The sequence below is a fragment of the Heliangelus exortis genome, chromosome 3 (assembly GCF_036169615.1).
Source record: "Heliangelus exortis chromosome 3, bHelExo1.hap1, whole genome shotgun sequence".
Classification (NCBI taxonomy): Eukaryota; Metazoa; Chordata; class Aves; order Apodiformes; family Trochilidae; genus Heliangelus; species Heliangelus exortis.
Window position 1 is genome coordinate 3,801,755 of NC_092424.1, and position 19,875 is coordinate 3,821,629.

Sequence of the window (19,875 nt, forward strand, 5' to 3'; positions counted from 1 at the left end):
ATTTTAAAAAAAAACCAAACCCCTTAGGGGATCCGCGGCGGGAGCAGCGAGGGAGCTCTCAGGGAACCCTCTCAGGGAGCCCTTCCCGCCTCTTGCTCCAACCGCCCCGCGGGGTTTCCGCCGCTGCCCGGCAGGGGCTGCACCGCCCCTCGTGACGCACTCAGCCTGCGCGCGGCACCGGCGGCGCGCGGGACCGGCAGCGCGCGGGGCGTTCGCCGTTTCTCCCCCCCCCCGCCATGTTCTCCCCGGTGCCCTCCTCACCCCGGACCCCCGGCGGGTCTGCCCGCAGGAACCTCGGCAGTGCCGCCCCCAGCCCTCTCTCTCGGCCGGGCGGCAGGAAGAACCTGGCAGCCGTGGCGGCAGTCGGCTCCCCGGTGCTGTTTTCGCCGGTGGCGCGGAGGAGCGGGTCCCTCTCTGCCCGGTGAGGCCCGATCCGACCGGCCGCTCCCTGAGGATTTTTTTTTTTTTTTCCCCAGCTGGGCTGTTGCACCCCTGAGCTCCGAGGCAGGGCCAGAGCCAGGGCCGGGGCTTCCCGGCCTCTTCGGGCCGCGTCGCTCTCCTTCTCCCTCCTTCTCCCTCCTTCTCCCTCCTTCTCCCTCCTTCTCCCTCCTTCTCCCTCCTTCTCCCTCCTTCTCCCTCCTTCTCCCTCCTTCTCCCTCTTTCATTCCTCTTTCATTCCTCTTTCATTCCTCTTTCATTCCTCTTTCATTCCTCTTTCATTCCTCTTTCATTCCTCTTTCATTCCTTTTTTATTCCTATTTCTGGAACAAACCCTATCCCTTCTCTAACCGTGGCAGGAGAGGTGAGGAGATGGACAGCCAGTTCCTGCCACCCTCCTTGTGCAGGGGCTTCAACAAAACATTTGATCTCTCTTTGCAAACCCTACCTCGTTTTTGTCCATGCTCAGGCCGTTCTTGGTGGCAACACTGCTGGTTCACGAATGCACATTTACTGTTGTTTTCTTTTGTGAGGTATTGTGAGGTATTGTGTATCTCTGATAATCTTAAAATCTCTTTTCAGTAATTTTTCTACAACATCTCTTAGGGTCCTAGTACTCAACAAGATGTATGTGGAGTTGTTATGAGCTCTGTTTTACCTTTTATTGTGTGTTTAGTAACTCAGAAATTCTGTTTGCTCTTTTATGCCAAGTAACACTGGATTGCCAGGACACTGTCACTTTGGTAATTTGTGTATTTTATATCTGTGCTGAAGGTTTTCAACACCAGTACAGATTTATAGAGTGGAAACTTCCTGCAGTTTACAAATTAGCCATTCTTTCCTCTATTTTTTTTTCATGTTATTTTCTTTTACATGGGGTTTGGTCTACAGTAAGACTTTCCTCTTATCTCCCAGCTTGATTTCTTCAGGAATTTGATATGGGATCTTTTTGAATGATTTGGAGGAATTTAAATATTCAGTGTTGTCTGGATTATATTAACTAATTTTATTTTAGAAAGTTCTCATAGAATTCTTAGTTGTGACTTTTCTGTATGCAAAAGGAGGGGAAAAAACCCAACAACCCATGAGTTACAAGTCTGTGTTTGCTCATTTACTACAGGAGTAGCAAGACTAATCTCAGGAGCAGCTCTTTGTTGTTGAGATAAACAAGATTGCCCATTTTCAGTTTGGGGAAACTTTTACTTCAGGTGTGCACCATACAGGATTTTTTCTAAACCCTGTGTTGGGCTTTTCTTCCAGCTGTGTTTCATCATCCTTTTGCCATTTCACACTGGGGTATCATTTTAGGTAAAATGAGGAGAAATTTTAAAAGGGCAATATCTTCTAAAAACAACAAAATTTACTCAGTGTTGAGCTTCTCCTGGGGTTGTGGGTAGGTTTATTCTGTAGATAACCAGAATGTGGAGAAGTTGAACAGTGATTTCGTTGTTGGGTGAGGAATTCATGATCCAAATGAGTTCTTTGAAAAGTAAAAGACACTTGATGGCAGCCCAGGGGTTGTGAGGAGGCCACTGAATTAACTGCTTTGGATGGTGTTCCCAGAGGGAGCTTGTTTATAAACCCATTTCATCACAGCTAATTGTAACCAGATACTAATAAGTAAATGTCTTCTGAAACTAATGAAGAAACAATCAAAAGCTAAACTATAATTTTTTATCTCTTTTAAGAGCAACCCCTACCAGAGTTATCCAGCATCCCTCTGCAGGTGAAACTATTAACTATGATGTTAAAGCTTTTGGATCCTCTCTGCCTGTTAAGGTTATGGAAGCCCTGAAGAAGGCTGATGGTAAGAACTGTTCTGTTTTTCTCATTAAAACTGACAGGTGAGAGAAGTACTAATATGTTGTTGAAACATTTAAATGCTGAAATCTTTATGTTTTGGTTTGAATCCAGCTTGGTTAACTGTGTAGCTGTAGTTGTGGTAACTCCCTTGGATAACAATAACCATGGATGCATGTAAATAGCCTTCAGGTAATGTCTTAACCAACAGATCATGAAATCCAAGGTTATAAGGAAACCAATAGTAGTTTTTTAGTAACTCTTGGTTATTAGCTCTTTCAAACCTTTTTCATATGTTGAGTCTGTTTTTTCATAAAGTGGATTCTCCAGTATTATAATAATTTAAATTTATTTTAATCCACATTTCTTATCACTTCTGAAAGCCCCAGTGACACAAACCTTTCCCTGAGTTCAAGAAGTTGGTTTCCTAAGCAGTTTTTCCCTGTGGATAGGTTTTGGTTTTATAGTAGGTGTAGGAGGAACAAAAAATACATTATCTTAAAAATAATCTTTGAAATTGTTGAGCAATCTACAAAGCTGTTATAAACTGCTGTAAATTGGTGGAAACAGCTTCTAGGGTTGTCTTACTTTTCACTCTCAAAAGTTGAGTATTTGTCAAATGGACTGTGTGTAAACTGTATGTAGTAGTTTGGTGTCAACTAAATGCATGGAAATCCTAGTGTGGAATATGATCTAATAGAAAATATATTTCTTATTTTTCCAATTAAAATGAAAGTTTATAGTTTTAAGATTATTTTGCAGTGTTGTATAAGTCAGTATACTTTAAAAAAAATTACTTTTTATGCAGCTGATGACCAGCTGAGTGTTCAAGTGGATGAGAGTGGATGGGCCTGGCTAGTCCATAAGGAGAGGCTGATTATCTGGAAGATTGGTCAGTCTCCAGTAGCTAAGGTAACTAAAAGATGGAAAAACTTCTATATTTTGGGCGTCACATTTAAGCCTTGATAAAACTTATTTTAGTAGTTGAAAACTAGTTGATGTATTACAGGTAGGTTTGGATTGTTCCAGGAGTAATTTTCAACTTGACAGACCCAAAAAAGGTAGGTTTTAGTTGTGCTAAATATATGTTTTATCAGGGTTTCTTATGTCAGTAACTTTTTTTTAATTCTCTGTGCAATGTTCATTTCAGCATCATGGCAGTCAATAGTAGGTAGGGTCAGAGGAAACCTGTCCTTACAAAATCAGTATCTTTCAATTAGTGTAGCATAAATTAATTATACAGTTTCTGCACTTAGAGTGTACACATTCTGGTTCTTGTAGAGATTTTACAAGGAATTAAAATTTCTCTGACTGGGGGGTGGAAGGGTAGAGGGAAAATGTTTCCCCTCTCCACTCTGTTGGTACCTAGTGAGCTTCTCAAGCACTTCTAGTTTAATTTGATTTTGTTGCCTTATTAGCATATTGTATTAAGGTATGGTCAAGTAGTTACATCTCTGAAAGAAGTAATTCAATATTGTATTGTTGTGAGAAACACTCAGAAAAATCTGAATGTTTTAAAATGTACAAGTAGGTGGGTTTTAGCTTTTTGTTGGTTGTGACAACCTTGCTGAAAGTGTCCTGTGACATTCTTTTGGTTCCCTTACACAGTGTCTGGGCAAGCTGATAATTTTTAACAGGGTCAATAAATCCAAAGACTTTATGGCAGAGGAATAAGTTCTTCCAGTCCCATTTATTATGACATCTCTTTCTTACAGTTATCTCTGTGCAAGGAACTGCAACTGCCACCCAGTGACTTCCAGTGGAGTTCTAGTTTAGCAGCTATATCTTGTCTGAGTTCCTCAGGTGAAGCATCTTCTCTGCAGGTGATCAGCTTTTAAATTTTAATATAACTTTGACTGTATCCTGTTTTTACAAGTACTTTTTTGAAAACTACTTTTGATGTTGTGTTACATCCAAAAGGTCAGGATTGACAGTTTGCAATAAATGTGGTTGAAATAAAATTCTGCTGGTCTTTTCAAATTATACCCTTTGCATCTTACAGGATCATACTTAAGGAAGCTTAAGAGGAATTAATACACCTAAACCTAACTACACCTAAAAGACTGTTATTTTTTTAATTCAGTCTTTTTTATCTTGTGAACTATGCATGGGTGCTATGCTTTCATAGAGTGAAGTGAAAGTATTATTAGTAGAACATATTTCCCTAATGAAAATTATTCATTAATGAGCAGGAATGGTTTTTAATTGTTATTATGTTCATTAGCCAACTGCTTGCCCTTCTGAAGTGAGAAAGTTAATCTTAAAGGAACTCAACTGCAGCTTTTTGTTTACTGTGTTGTTTTGTTTGGTTTTTTTCCCAACAACCAGTAGATGAGGTGCAATACTTTCTGTCTGAATCTCTGCTTGAACACAGTCTCTTGCTTCATGCTTTGAATTTGGTATCTGAATGATTTCCTGAGTCAGAAACCCTAATGTGGGCAGACTGTGGACTGAAGTCTTCATGAAGGGAAGAGCCAGTGTGTGATTTGATATTTCTCTTAGAAGCCTCAGAGCAGTTTCTTTGTTAGATTACAGTCTGTGTTTTAAGTTTCATAGTACCTTACAACTCCTCACCTCCAAAATTCTCCACAGGCTCTTTCCTGTCTTGCAACAGTAAGTCAGTTGCAATAGTAAGTAAGGTTGAATTTCAGGAGCAGACTGTGAATTATCAGCAAGAAGAACCAGTAGAAAATATTGTTAGCAAAATAAAGGAGTAAAATGTTCCCAGCCTGCATATTAAGTTACGCTACAGAATCCTTCTGCAGCTCAGCTCTGGATTTTGTCAGTGTGCATCCCTATGTATTTACTGCTTTTTATATGTTTGTTTCCCACAATCTTGATGTGTAAAGGATTGTTAATTTATATGTTCTGTTAATTGTTTTTCCCCTTCAAGTCTCTGGCAATAATGGTTGCCACCAGTGAAGGTTCTGTGCGCTACTGGCCCAATGTTGCACATGAAGGTTCTTACACAGAGGCTTTTACAGACTTTGGAGGCCCTCTGTGCAGTTTCCTAACAGCAGTAAAGGTACAGTACAATATGATTTCTAATAAAATACTGCTTTTGTTCCTAATTAAAAAAAAAATAAATGCATGCTTCACATGATCAGTCCTAAATCTACAATAAATGCTGCAAAGCAAACTGCCAGACATTCTGAGGAGCAGTTGTAGAGAATGTCAGTGTGTGGTGATCCTAAGTATCAGAGATACTTAGAGATACTTAGTATAAAGAGTAGTCATAAATAGTAATTTTAAAATCAGGGAGGCATGCAGGATCAGCCACAAGGTTAACAGGACTGATTTGGTACCTGAGGCTATGAGGAGTGTCAGTATTGCTTCTGTGTTTACTACCAGTGGTAGAAATCCTGCTGTTGCAAAACCAGCCCTAATAATAAATAAACATAAACAAATACACATTTCTAAACCCAAACAGAAGACAGTGATCTTAGTAATTTCTTAAGAGTTTGAAGATATTAAGAAATACTAATATATATCTATGGTATTGGAATAGAGTTATGCCCAAGTTTCAGATACCAAGATGAGGAAAGAAAGGTCTTACCATCCCTGTAGTTGAAATATTGACATCAACATGGATTCAGAGCTAAAGGAATTTTCTGTTCTTCAGAGCAGAACCCTTTTATTAACCCCTGTGCTAAAGCTGCATGATTATGTATAATGATTACATATAACTGTACTTAATTAGCCATCCTGTCACTGGGCAGATTTAACGATGAAAGTGATGCCAGTTTTTTGTTTTTAATTTTGTTCTGTGAATGCTTCCTGTACAGCAAAACAGTCCATTCTTTCACCAGTCTCCAGGCCCTTAGCATTAATTTTTTGGAAATCTGTCTCACAGGCTTTGTTCATTCATCCTCAGGGAGGATATGGGGGCTCACAGAGTCCCAGTAATTAAAGTGTTGATGTAGATTCACCCATTAGGACAGGCAAGAGAAGCACTGACAGAGGTTTGCCTCCTGGAGGAGCTGTATCAGCACCAGTGAAGTGCATATTTTGCACAATGCACAAGAATTTCCACATTATCTTAGTGCAAAAGTAACATGATTTTTCCTCCTTAGCATCACATGAGATTTTGGTTCTGTTGTTAAAATAAAATGGAGTTTTCACAGATAAAAGTGTTATGCAATGTAAGAAAATGAGTTTCTGCCAGTTCTAAGTGCCAGTCAGTGTCTGACTTTGTGTTAAATTTTATTGTTTCTTTAAAAATAAAAGGAAAAAAAGGCAAAATTCAAAACCAATAACAACAATAAAACAAACAAAAAAACCCCAAAAAACAGACAAACCCCAAACCAAACAAAAACCCCCAAACAAATAGAAAACAACTTATTTCTTTTATTTCTTATTTCTTTATTTTCATTGTGTTCTTTCCTGGCACAACACTGTGGATGCCTTGTTCTTGTTTAGTGTTCACCCTTACTGACTTCAAGAGCTGACTTCAAGAATTTTACCTGACAATAGAATTGTTTCAAGAATAAGATCTGCAGTTTTGTTTAATACAGTTGCTTTTTTTTTTTTTGTCAGGGAGGAAGCTTTATTTTGTCATCTTCCAGAGGCCAGCTGGTTCGACTGATACCAGATAGTTCTGGCAAGATCCATCAGCATGGCCTGCCACAGGGCCAGGGCATGTTTTCTGGAATTGGCAGGAAGGTTTCTTCTCTTCTGGGTATATTGTGTCCTGGACATGATGCTGTGGTAAGCTTAAAAAACATTCCTGTAGTAATCTGCTTTCATTTCTCTCCTTAATATCTAGCCTCAGTGTTTAGGAAGAAAAAAAGAAAGTGTGTGTAAGGATGTATGATCTAAAAGAAGACAAAACATTTGTGTAACTTCTGTTTCTTTAAAATTTGAAAGAAACCAAATAAATTTCTCTGCTTTGTAAAGGGAAATGCTGCATTGGAATTAGATCTGGTTAAAAGGAGACTTCAAAATAGTAATATTTTCTGGGGAATATGCAATTATTCAAGGTCTTGGCTCTTTTTATTAATTTCTTATTATTACTTGAAGAAACTAACAGTAACCTGTAGCTGTACTTCCCTGATTTACTATTGCCCAGGGTTGAGCTTTGTCAGTGACTACCCACAGAAACTGGAAGAAAGTATAAGAAACATACTGTAGATGTGCTTATATCTATAAAATAAGACTTCTCTTGAAACATTATGATAATACTCTCATCTTGTAGTGTAATTTGTATAAGAAGTTACTTGTTTTTTTTCTGTAGACTGAGGGTGGGATAGATTGTATCTAATAATAAGGCTGTGGTCCAACCTTTTTAGTTTCTTTCTTTTTTTAATTCAGATCTCTAATGTTCTTTGGGATAAAGAGACATCAAGTTTTTATATGCTAACCAGTTCAAATCTGAACAAATGGGAGATTGAGGACTCATCAGAACGTTTTATTCTCAGCTGGGATATCAATAGGATCCTGAAAGAACATATTACGGATGCAATCTGGGTAAGAGCCACCTCACTGGGTAAGGATTTATCTGTTTGTTTAATTAATAGCCTATTTACATACAGCTATAAGTCAGATTTTGTTTTTTAGAGTTCTGAAAGTAACTATGAAGATATTAAAGGAGGAGTAAATGTGCAATACATGGATTTGCAACAGAATCGGTAAGGAAGTACATTTGCATCTGGTAAGGCTTAGGTTAATGAGGTAAATAAGTTCTGTTTTCTTGCAAAAAATGATTTAAGTAATTGTATTTTAATCTTACTTGAGTGCTACTATTGATAATGTAAATATGTCAAATTAATTAACTAAGTTATCCTATACTTCATGCTATCATTATTGCCTTGGCCTCACAAATTCATTACCTCAGAGCAATATTTTCACTTCTGTAGTGTCAGTTCATCAGGTTTGGGTATTTTTTTTGTCTTGGTATTACAAAGGCAACAAGCAGGCAGTTGTAACTTGTTCCAGCAAAAGCAGAGAACTCAGTATATCTTGGATTTAATTTAATTACATAAAATCACAACTGCCAACAGGTTTGTACAATATGAATACTATTAATAAATGAGCGAGAGAAAAATAGTATAGACTTCCTTTCTGGAAAAAAAAAAAAGACAATATTGGAAAATATTTATTTGTGTTTGTACTTAGATATCTGTTTTTGTAGAGTTTGAGCAAGTAAAATATGTAATAATCATCTGTTGTTGGATAGTGATGGGCTGGTGATCCTTGCTGCAGCGTGGCATCCCGGAGATCGTCCGTGTCTTGTCTACTACACCCTGATAACAGTTGAAGATAAAGGCTCCCAAATGTCTGATGATGTTGTTGTGGAGGTCACACAGTATAATCCATCTTTTCAGGTATGCAGACAAAGGTTCTGAAACTGAGTTAAGCAAGCACAGTCTTGCAGATTATTCCTGTCCATAAATCAATGCAGATTTTGTTAAAAGAAAATCAAATTCCTGTGTAAAGGTTGTTCTTGGAAGTATGGGTCTGCAGTATTCTGAGGAAAACTTACAGTAGCATCTTTTAATGTTTAATAGTAACTGTAGCTAAGGTTCATGCTTTACAGTTTGAAGTAAAGGATTAAGAACCCATGAAAATAGAAGTCCAAATGTGTTATTATTAGTGACTTTTTTTTTTTTAATTTTTGTCTTCTGTCTGTGAAAGTTTCTGCAGAGTATTTTTATTAATTTTAAGGTAAACTCACTCAGTGTAGAATAGATCTCAGACTCTGTCAAGACTCTTGCAGCAGGCTGAGGAATTAAGAGACCTGTATTTTGGTCCTTGCTAGACAGCTGACTTGCTGGATGGGAGGACAAACTGTCCTTAGTGTATTTTGTTTGTTCTGTCTTGTTGGAAAGCATGAACTTTGGGTATTAACTTCCTTTGCTAAACTTCTTGTAGTCTTCCCTCTCTCTCCCACCTGTCTGTAATGACATCTTAAAAGGGAATCTTAAGATGGAGCATGAAATCTGTAGAATAATTGATCTGCTTACTTATCTCCCCATGTGAAATTAGCAAGAGTTTAATATGGATGGAACAACAAAACCCCAGGTCTCAATTGACCTGGAATTGAATAGGAATTGGCTGGAGGGCCGGGCCCAGAGAGTGGTGCTGAATGGGACTGCATCAAAATGGCGGCTGTGGTGTCCCCCAGGGATCAGTGCTGGGCCCAGTGCTGTTTAATATCTTTAGTGATGATTTAGATGAGGGGATTGAGTCCATCATCAGCAAATTTGCAGATGACACTAAGCTGGGGGGGGTGTGGATCAGCTGGAAGGCAGGAGGGCTCTGCAGAGGGACCTGGACAGACTGGAGAGTTGGGCTGATCCCAACGGGATGAGGTTCAACATTCCAAGTGCCGGGTCCTGCACTTTGGCCACAACAACCCCATGGGGAGCTCCAGGCTGGGCACAGAGTGGCTGAGAGCAGCCAGACAGAGAGGGACCTGGGAGTCTGGATTGCCAGGAAGGTGACCATGAGCCAGCAGTGTGCCCAGGTAGCCAAGAAGGCCAATGGCATCCTGGGCTGGCTCAGGAACAGTGTGACCAGCAGGTCCAAGGAGGTGATTCTGCCCCTGTGCTCAGCCCTGGGGAGGCCACAGCTTGAGTCCTGTGTTCAGTTCTGGGCCCCTCAGTTCAAGAAGGAGATTGAGGTGCTGGAGCAGGTCCAAAGGAGGGCAACCAGGCTGGTGAAGGGACTCGAGCACAGATCCTATGAGGAGAGGCTGAGGGAGCTGGGGGTGTTGAGGCTGGAGAAGAGGAGGCTCAGGGGAGACCTCATTGCTCTCTACAACTCCCTGAAAGGAGGTTGGAGCCAGGGGGGGGTTGGGCTCTTTTCCCAGGCAACTCTCAGTAAGACAAGAGGGCATGGTCTTAAATTGTGCTGGGGGAAGTTCAGATTGGACATTAGAAAGAATGTTTTCACGGAAAGGGTGATCAGGCATTGGAATGGGCTGCCCAGGGAGGTAGTGGACTCTTCGTCCCTGGAGACATTTAAAAAGAGCCTGGATGTGGCACTCAGTGCCATGGTCTAGTGACTGCAGTGGTAGTTAATCAAGGGTTGGACTCTATGATCTCTGAGGTCCCTTCCAACCCAGCCTATTCTATGATTCTATGATTCAAGTTTTAGGGAAAATTCAGAGTCACTGTTTTTTTGGGGTTTTTTTAGGTCACAAGTTAAATTTGTATATTCTTGTTAAAAATTAAAACAAACCCAGACAACTCAAATGTTTAAATGCCTTTAAAATGTTACAATCTTGTTTAAGATTTTGATTATGTAGGTGATGCTGTCCCTGTTTTTGCAGTCAGAAGAGGAAGTGTTGCGCTGTCTGATAGTCCCAGATTACTTCAGCCATGCTGCTTACCTTTATAAGGAAGATGAAGTCTTTGCTTGTTCAACTGGAACTGGAAGAATTTCCTTGCCACAGGAGAAAATCATCTTTGGCATACAAGGTAATTTGCAGGGAAAAAACCCATCACATCTTATTTTCTGATTGAATATTTTTACAACATTCTGATTTTGGGCGGAGAGGAAAATCAGATTTAGGCACCTTTTTAATAAATCTTTCAATAATTTGGGAGCTTCTTGTGTGTGTATGGAGAATGTGCTTATTTATTTTCAGATTTTTTTGTTTTATAAAGTTAACTTTGTGTCAAGGCTCAGCCTAAAAGTCATACTGTATACCTGCATCAGGTGACTCTCACTATGTCATCCTTGACCTTCAGAGGTGTTTTCAAGTGGGACATACCCACTGGTCCTTGGATAGAATTTGAGTCACTTGAATCTTGGTGTTTTTTTCTTATTATTTTTTTTTTTAAACTTGCAGTATCTGGAAGTCTTTATCTTGATTACAGTAACCATAATTTCTGCAAGTCTGGTGCAGTCATCAATTACTGTTGGTTCACTCATAACAAAATTTAATAATTGTTTATGAAACTGTTTTAAAGGGGTATTTATGTGCTTTATTTTTTCATCTCTCCTTCATCTTAGGAGACAGCATTTTAGGAGCAGGCTCCTGTACTGGCCTTCCCATCTTCTTTACCAAAAAAAGTGGACTTATTACCATCTTGTCCAGGGAAAATATTTCTGTGCTTCCTGAAGACCTTGAAGATTCCCTGTCCTCTTCTGTTGCTGGACCAAGAAGTGAGGTAGGAGTTGTTTGCTCAGCTGGTTGAGACCTGAGGGTAGAATTAAAATGTTTTTCTGGCAGTTTGGTTTTTCACTGTGGAAATCCCAGCTTGTTTGAGTTTTAAAGGTTGTTTTTTTTTTTTTAATAGAGACTCAAACACTTGTAACTTTGCAAACTCAGTTTGCAAAACCCAAGAGATTTTACATCTGCCAGTTTGAGTAATTAAATCACCTTTTAAATCAGTTATCATTAACTGGTATTTTAGTGGAAGACCTCAGTGGTGATTGCTCAGATGGAACTGTATTTTCCCATTCAATATTTTTTTATTTTTCTTGTTGAACTGATCTCTGTTTAGATTCATCTGCACTTGCATTTTTTCTGTGGGTTATGGTACTCATGAATACCTTTTAAACTCTGTCAGAAATGTTTGGTTTGAATGTTAAAATATTTAAAATCACCATAAAAAGTTTGAATTGTGAAGTCTTCAGTTAGTGGGAACTTTATTTAAATGCTTGAGGTCAAACCCCAGTGTAAGTTTCAGTGTAACATGTATCTTCAAGCCTTGTGTTTGGCTTAATAAACACCACAGTCTCCAGGTGGCATTCTTATTTTCATTCTAGGTTGTTGCTACTTAGAAAAATTGTTTTAGTTTCCTGCTGAAGGTGGATATTTACCTTTGAGCTGCAGTTTTTACTTTGCTTTTTCAGAGCCCTGCCTTTGATGCAGCCTGTAGGCTGGAAGTCATAGCTCAAGAAGATAAGACTAAATTACTGAAAGCTGCTTTCCTACAGTACTGCAGGTAGGAATTGCACTGGATTTTTGAGGCTTTGCTTGTTTGCTCTTCCTGGAAGCACTCTGATACTGGAGTGAGAGATTATCTTTGTAATGATAGTTTTGTGCTGTTATAATCAAAGCTGTTTTAATGACAAATGAACATCTTTATCAGGAAAGATACATCTTGAGCAAGTGAAGAAGTGATATGTGCTAGAGAGGAGCAGATTTGTGTAATCTCAATGACTTTTCCCTTATTCTGGATAAATTCTGTGATGTTACATGACTGCCAGTGACTTAGCTGCCAGACATCTAGATCTAGCTCTGTATGATGATTCTTTTTAATAATAATGGTAATAATTACTTGAAACACTTGCTGGCTTTGGATTTTTTGTTTTATTGACTGTGCAGCCTACTTACTCTAAAGGAATTGGAATACCTTTTGTCCATAATCAGGTTAAAAATACCCCAAAGAACTTTGTTTATAATTTAAATGTTGATTAGTTTGATGTTTATAATCTAAAGCACTTTACAGAAAGCATGTCAGAAAATCCTACTAATTGATTGGTTCTTGCTCCTATAATCCTGCCTGTTCTTATTCATGTATTTTGTCTTTATTTCAGGAAAGACATAGTCAATGCACAAAGCATGGTAGTTGAGCTCTTTCCAAGTAATTCAGATCTGGATTCTGATGCTGAACTGGACAGGGCAGTGACTCAGATCAGTGTGGACTTAATAGATGATTACCCTGCCTCTGACCCAAGATGGGCTGAATCTGTACCTGAAGGTAAATGCAATGGGGAGGGGTGCTTTTTGTTGAGGATTCTGGGGTTTGGTGTTAATTGTGGTGTGTTTTTCAATACTACTCTGTAGAAAATTATAATTTAAGCTTTGCCTACTTCCAGCACTAGATATATTCCCAGAAAGGGAATATAAGATATTCCCTGCCAGATAAGCTTGTTTCTGAAAAGGGTATTTTATGCAAGGAACACGTGGTGTGACTCAAAGCATTTCCATACCTCCTTGGATAGATCTAAATTAATTTCCACAGAGATTTATTAAGAGAGAGAGCTAATTTTTTCATGTTTGTTAGCCCATGATCAGCATGGGTGCAAAGCTTCTGGCAGGCTTGGATCCTGGGTAGGATGAACTCTGCAGCACTGAAATTTGCCTGCCTAAAAGAAAAGTGGAGAAATCTATGTTGGAGTATTTGCTGTACATACAAGGATTAAACCAGACACATTTTCAGCAAGAAACTTTTGTGCTTCCCTGTCTCCTATGAAGAGTGTTAATTTGGAACTGTCCCCAGGACCACTAGGCAGCAGTTGCCACTTACTGAGCAACTCAGAGACTTGAGTTTGGAAGTCCATGTAGTAAATAGTTACAGATGGATGATGCTTCCTGCTGCTGTTTCTGTGTGACAGCCAGTTAGAAATTTTCAGGCATCAATTCTTTAGTATTTCCTGAATCAACTTTTATTTTTAGTTTGGTGGATTAACTGCATTTGTTCTTGTATAAAGCAAGAAGTGAAAATCAGTAGCTTTTTGCAAGTAGTCTTGTTAATTTTGCTCAGTGATAGTTCTGAGGTTTTGTATCTTGGTAGCTTTTTGGCTTAAACCACACTTAAATTATGCAAAAATTCTAAGACTGGAAAATAACTTGGCCTCTGGAGAACTCTGCTGAGGTGAGGTATTTGTTAGGATATCCATGAGGAATCTCCTATCATCTTTATTGACTCCTTCAAGGACCTGCTTGTCTAGACAGAAATGTTAGCTGACTTTTCAGATGCAAGCTTGGTTAAGGCAGAAGAAAATTAGAGCAGTGCTGAGCAGCCACTTAGGTTGTGCAGTGGAATTGTACAGGTAACATAAGCTCAGTTATGTCTCAGTGCCTGTTAACATTTCATTTTGTTGTAGCTGGGGTCTAGAAGATAGTTTAGCAATAGCTAGGCCACAATGAAGATAAAAATCTGACTCTAAAACTTGAATAAGCTGGGGAACTAATGCTTTAGCATAATGAATTGACTGCTTCAGAATAGTTGTGCTGATCTGAAGATACTCAATTTCTTCTAAAGGCATTACTGTGACAGAGTTCAACAAAAACACATTAAAAATAGCATGGTAAGCAACATATAAATATATGTGCACATATACTAAAGTACCAACCAGTGTGATAACATTATAGAAATTAATAGGATTGTGTTTACCTCAAAGGCAAAAAAAAAAAAAAAGTGAAGGTATCAGGTGTTCTGATCCAAGACTTTTCTCTTTTTAGAAGCAGCAGGTTTCAGCAACACATCTCTCATTCTCCTTCATCAGCTGGAGGATAAAACAAAAGCACATTCCTTCTTCATTGAGTTTCTTCATCAGGTGAAATTCCTCTCCTCTTTTTGGTATCAGCACACACAGCAAAGTATTGTTTTGTCTTGAAGTAATTCTTCTAGATCACCACTTAAATCGCTCTTTGTGTTTGTTTTCTTTTTGTTGCCAACACAAGGTGGGTGTGTTTGAACGGCTGGGCAATTTTCCAGCCCGAGGGGTGCTGATGGCAACTCGATTGCTGCTCTGTGAGCACGCAGAGAAGCTGGCAGCAGCAATTGTCCTCAAAAACCACCACTCCAGGCTGCCTGAGCTGGTGAATGCTGCTATCCTGACTGCACTGAACAAAAGGGAGTGTGATGTTCCACCAAGCCTCACCCCTGCTGATGTCTTCTTTAGAGAGGTCAGAAACCTGTTACTTCTGAATCCTGGTGTTGTAGGGTATGTAGTAAAAGCTGCAGTGCTTTCAGGTGTCATTGGGAACTTCTCAGCTTCACACAAAACCTCTTTTAATAGGAACAGTGTGGTAGGATTTTCCTCACTTTGGTGAACATGCTTCATGTTTGCTGCTGCAACATGGGTTGTGATAAATTTCACATAGCAGGATTGAAGTTATGATTTACAACTAAACTATGATCAGTAAAAAATAGAAGTGAATTTTTCTGGTATATTGTAAAACATATGCTAAATTATAACTTTTAAGGGATGAATTTAAGAGGAAGCTTTCCAGCTGTTTTGATGAACTGGACTGGATGGAATTTTATCAATTTAGTCACTCAATTTTTTTTCCTCTCTAACATTAGTGAATCTAAGCTAATTCTTAGTTGATGCTGTCAGTCCAGCACCCAGTCTTTCTTCCTTCTTGAGGGGAGCTATATACACAACATTTATAGGGAGTTTTGTCCTGTAGAGGGCAGTAGTTGCTAGTGGAAAAAATAAAAATAAAACAGTAGTCTCCTATTTTAAAGCACATATGTTATCCAGTACATTTTTTCTAACAAAGGTCCTGCTGCATAATGTTTTGGAAGAATATAGAGTTCCCTTCAAAAAAAGAGGATTTTTTTTTCTTTCAGATTTAAGCCTAGAAATAAAGCAATTCTTGTATTCCAAATATTGTATGAAATATAAGCTTTTTGTTTCATCCATTTGAGTAGTTGATACCTTGTGGTATTTTTAGCTCTCAATGTGTTTTGTTCTAACATTTTTGTTTATTTCTATACACAACTCATGACTTGGCTTTCAGATATCAGCTGGTAATGGGTATGTTTGTGCCCACTGCAATTTTTCATTCTGTCTTTAAGGTGTCCCAGATAGATTCCATCTTTGAATGCTTACTGGAAGAAGAGGAACAAATCCTGAAAGATGTGCCTGTGGAATCAGTGGAGTGGGCCCAGATAGTTGTCAATGTCAACAACATCATTAAGGTATAGAACTCATTAACTACAGTGATTGTGGGAGGGGAAGGGTAACACAGAAGGTCACTCAGCTGCACTCAACAGTACATCTGAAAGCAAAAGAGAATGCACTTTTCACATTTTCAAATATATTAGGAAGGAAAAGATGGTTGTGTGCAGAAGGAGAGACATTCCTCCCCTTCCTGAGCCACTGCTAAATGTAATTAGAGAAGTGTCAGTGTTGTTGGGTGTTGTGAAAATATGAGGAGGTGGCAAAGAGTGAAGAGCTTGTGCTTGAGCACTGAGGCTTCCCACTCAGTATCTGCTCTACTGTACAGCTGAAGCTGTGGTGTAGGAAGAAGGGGGATATTAGAAGGAGGATTCAAAAATATAAAAACCAGCCTCTTTTACAGCCTGTGTGTGTACAGGTAGACTTTAAAGTATTTATGTTCTTTAAACAGGACATGCTGCAAGCTGCCTGTCAGTATCGTCAGTCCAGAGCCTCTTTATATAAAACAGGAGAGCTTCCAGAAAGAGAACCTGAGTATATTCCATGGACAGGTGAGAAATTATCATTACTAGTTTATTAATTATCCTAAACAAAAATACTTTTCAGGAGTTTCAGAACACGAGCATTTCAGTCTGGGTGTTAAACTTACTGCTAAAAGCTGCTGTCAGTAAGGAGAAGCTGAAGGTTTCATTTGGTGAATGAATCAATGAGCACTTATTTTGTCCAGTATTGGTGATAAATCTTTAAAATTTGCATTGCAAATTTGACTGCAAAAACAAAGTTGGAGAGACACAGCTAATTTATTTTTATTTAATATGCAGTGGTTCTGGCTGGCAGACCTATGGGGATAAATGATGTTAAAATGAGCCATAAAATGTGTAACTGTCTTAAAAGAGAGACAGTTGTAACTGTCTTAAAAGGACTGATTTTCCATTGCCTTAAGTATTTTGCTTTGATGGTTTGATAAAGTGAAAAGCCATCAGAACAAATGCTTGCAGAAGCAAACACTTTCCATTTGGTTTTTAAGCTTTCCTGTGGCCTTTAGATATAAAGACAGAAATATTTTGAAAAGCAGGACCCATGCAAACTGTTTTGGTGTGTTATGTCTTTATGGCTACATCCAAATATTTAAATCAGTTTAGCAGGTTTTTTAGTTGCCTTTTCCTTGTGTGTGTTCTCTACTTTGCTTACGGGTTGCACAAATTATTATTTTCTTCTGAAAAATAGCTGGTGTTGATAATTGACAGTGTAAATCCCTGTAGTCCAGGGGGTGGCTTTGTTTCTCTTTTTTTTTGTTTACATGTTAGATTTGCTCAAAATATAGTAAAGGTAGTTGGGAGTACATGTTTATTTTGTGGGTTTGCTTTATTTTTTTACAGTATTGCTTTGTTTTTTAGAATATAAGATGTTTGTTATTCTTTTTCTTTCCATTTTTTTTTTAACTACACGTAGTAATGGTTTTGTTAAACTTCAGCACAAATTCCTGTGACAATAGGATTATTGTTTTAATGTTTCCCCAAGCATCCAGTGGCCTTCGTGCAGCAATCACACGCCAGCATGGAATCATTCTGAAGATGGTGTATCCCCAGGTGGACAGCAACCTCAGGAGCATCCTGGCTGAGCAGCTGGTGGCACTGTTGGATTGTTTCCTGGATGGTTATGTTTCCCAGCTGAAATCTGTCGACCGCCCTGCTGATCAGGAGAGATACAGCAATGTGGAAATGGAGTATGTGCAGAAAAGATCAGAGGTCTTGTCTCCTCTCAGTAAGTGCTGTCTGTGCCACAGAATCACAGAAGTGGCATGGTTGGAGAAGACCTCCTAAGGTCACCATGTCCAACTGTCAACATCCCCAGCCCCCAATTAAAATAAAACATATATATATATATTTATATATATATATATATATATTGCTGGGTCCTGCACTTTGGCCACAACAACGCCATGGGGAGCTCCAGGCTGGGCACAGAGTGGCTGAGAGCAGCCAGACAGAGAGGGACCTGGGAGTCTGGATTGCCAGGAAGGTGACCATGAGCCAGCAGTGTGCCCAGGTGGCCAAGAAGGCCAATGGCATCCTGGGCTGGCTCAGGAACAGCGTGGCCAGCAGGTCCAGGGAAGGGATTCTGCCCCTGTGCTCAGCCCTGGGGAGGCCACAGCTTGAGTCCTGTGTCCAGTTCTGGGCCCCTCAGCTCAGGAAGGAGATTGAGGTGCTGGAGCAGGTCCAGAGAAGAGCAAGGAGGCTGGGAAGGGATCCAGCACAAGTCCTGTGAGGAAGGGCTGAGGGAGCTGGGGGTGTTGAGGCTGGAGAAGAGGAGGCTCAGGGGAGACCTCATCACTCTCTCCAACTCCCTGAAAGGAGGTTGGAGCCAGGGGGGGGTTGGGCTCTTTTCCCAGGCAACTCTCAGCAAGACAAGAGGGCACAAGAGGTCTCAAGTTGTGCCAGGGGAGGTTTAGGTTGGACATTAGAAAGAATTTCTTTGCTGAGAGGGTGCTCAGCCATTGGAATGGGCTGCCCAGGGAAGGGGTGGATTCTCCATCCCTGGAGATATTTCAAAAGAGCCTGGATGTGGCACTCAGTGCCATGGGCTGGGAACTGCAGCGGGAGTGGATCAAGGGTTGGACTTGATGAGCTCTGAGGTCCCTTCCAACCCAGCCAGTTCTATGATTCTATGATATATATATTAACCATGCCCACTAGAGCATGGTGAATCATTTCCTTAATGCAAGGATGAAATGTTTTGCTTGATGAGGAAATGATGCAAATCTGGCTGAATAAATCACATCTCTGTACAAATCCTGATTCTCCATGTTTCCCTTCAGATTATGAATGACTTCCTTATTTAATGGGATATTTATAAAATAGCAACAGATTATAGCATTGCATCCATTCCCAGACCTCTCATAAGACACATTGCTGCTTGGTTTTTTTAGTTTTGCTAATGTCTTATATTTTTCTCTAGGAGTTGTTCTTGTTCTGACTGGCTGAAAATTGCTTATAAATGGATTTCTGAGTGTTTGTATTGGTGGTTGACAGAAATTTATATGCCTGAGAGATTGCTTACTGTTTATCAAGAAAAAAGTTACTTTTCAATTCTTAATTATTTAATAAGCAGGCCTGCTGTCTTAACATGTCTTTAATGAGTGTTTGAAAACAGAGACCCCTTGTTAAGTGGAAATAACTGAGCAAATACATGGTAGCAAGCTTACAAAGTTTAGGGTGTTTTGACTAAAAATGAATGTGATTAATAGAACAGTCTAATAATCACTGCCTGTCAACATTCCCAGACCTTAAGAAGGGTCTCTCAAACTAGGATTGTCAATTTTGTGAACATTTGTGGGACATTTTATATCATGTTCAAGGTAGTTAATTTTTCTTTACATGCAGAATGGAGTATTCTGCTCAAAATCTGTCAAAGTGAAAGATTTTAAGTAATAGGATTTGTATTTAAAGTATGTTACCTTTTACTTGTTCTATTTTCTATTGCTGCTTTGTCACTTTGCCTAACTAAGTGGATATTAATACAGGTTATTAAGTCATGGGTTGATTCTAATTTTTTTTACTCCTCTCTCAAAATCACAAATAGCACATGCTGCTCATTTTCAGAGAAAACAGGATGTGTACTGATGATTTAGTGTCCTAAACTTCCCTTTTTTCACTGGGGAGCAGAGGAGGTAGGTAGGCAGGTGAGCTCTCACAGGTGAAGGGTGTTGATGCAGCAAGGTGAACGTTTCCTTGGGAATGTTTGGGCATCTCTGTGATGTGAACACTGGAAACTTGTTTTCCCTTTTATGCTCTCTGCTCTCAGTAATCCAACAGGCAAAGAGAAGCTTGTTAGAGCTGCTTTTTCTTCTTGGTTCTTTAGTTTCCCTGGGACAGTATCAGATGGCAGCTGCTCTAGCAGAGAAGTTCTGTGACTTTGATATCCTGGTGCAGATGTGTGAGCAGACAGACAACCAGGCCAGATTACAACGTTACATGACTCAGTTTGCAGATCAGGTAACTCTGTTTTTCCTTCCTTATACCTTTAAAAATTTTTTTTTACAACATA

General features: G+C 39.4%; 1 protein-coding gene across 1 annotated transcript in view; it reads left to right on the forward strand.

The window, feature by feature from the left end:
• Positions 1-164: 164 nt before the first annotated feature.
• NUP133 (nucleoporin 133) overlaps positions 165-19,875 on the forward strand; it is a 29,806-nt gene continuing 10,095 nt past the window's right edge. The window contains exons 1-19 of the mRNA XM_071738949.1: positions 165-421; positions 2,127-2,245; positions 3,047-3,150; positions 3,954-4,061; positions 5,132-5,263; positions 6,775-6,945; positions 7,549-7,704; positions 7,795-7,865; positions 8,414-8,561; positions 10,511-10,658; positions 11,197-11,354; positions 12,043-12,134; positions 12,730-12,893; positions 14,381-14,475; positions 14,603-14,827; positions 15,726-15,848; positions 16,280-16,379; positions 17,350-17,592; positions 19,690-19,823. Coding sequence (XP_071595050.1) covers positions 237-421; positions 2,127-2,245; positions 3,047-3,150; positions 3,954-4,061; positions 5,132-5,263; positions 6,775-6,945; positions 7,549-7,704; positions 7,795-7,865; positions 8,414-8,561; positions 10,511-10,658; positions 11,197-11,354; positions 12,043-12,134; positions 12,730-12,893; positions 14,381-14,475; positions 14,603-14,827; positions 15,726-15,848; positions 16,280-16,379; positions 17,350-17,592; positions 19,690-19,823 — 2,676 coding nt within the window. The 5' untranslated portion in view covers positions 165-236. The remainder of the gene's footprint in view (positions 422-2,126; positions 2,246-3,046; positions 3,151-3,953; positions 4,062-5,131; positions 5,264-6,774; positions 6,946-7,548; positions 7,705-7,794; positions 7,866-8,413; positions 8,562-10,510; positions 10,659-11,196; positions 11,355-12,042; positions 12,135-12,729; positions 12,894-14,380; positions 14,476-14,602; positions 14,828-15,725; positions 15,849-16,279; positions 16,380-17,349; positions 17,593-19,689; positions 19,824-19,875) is intronic.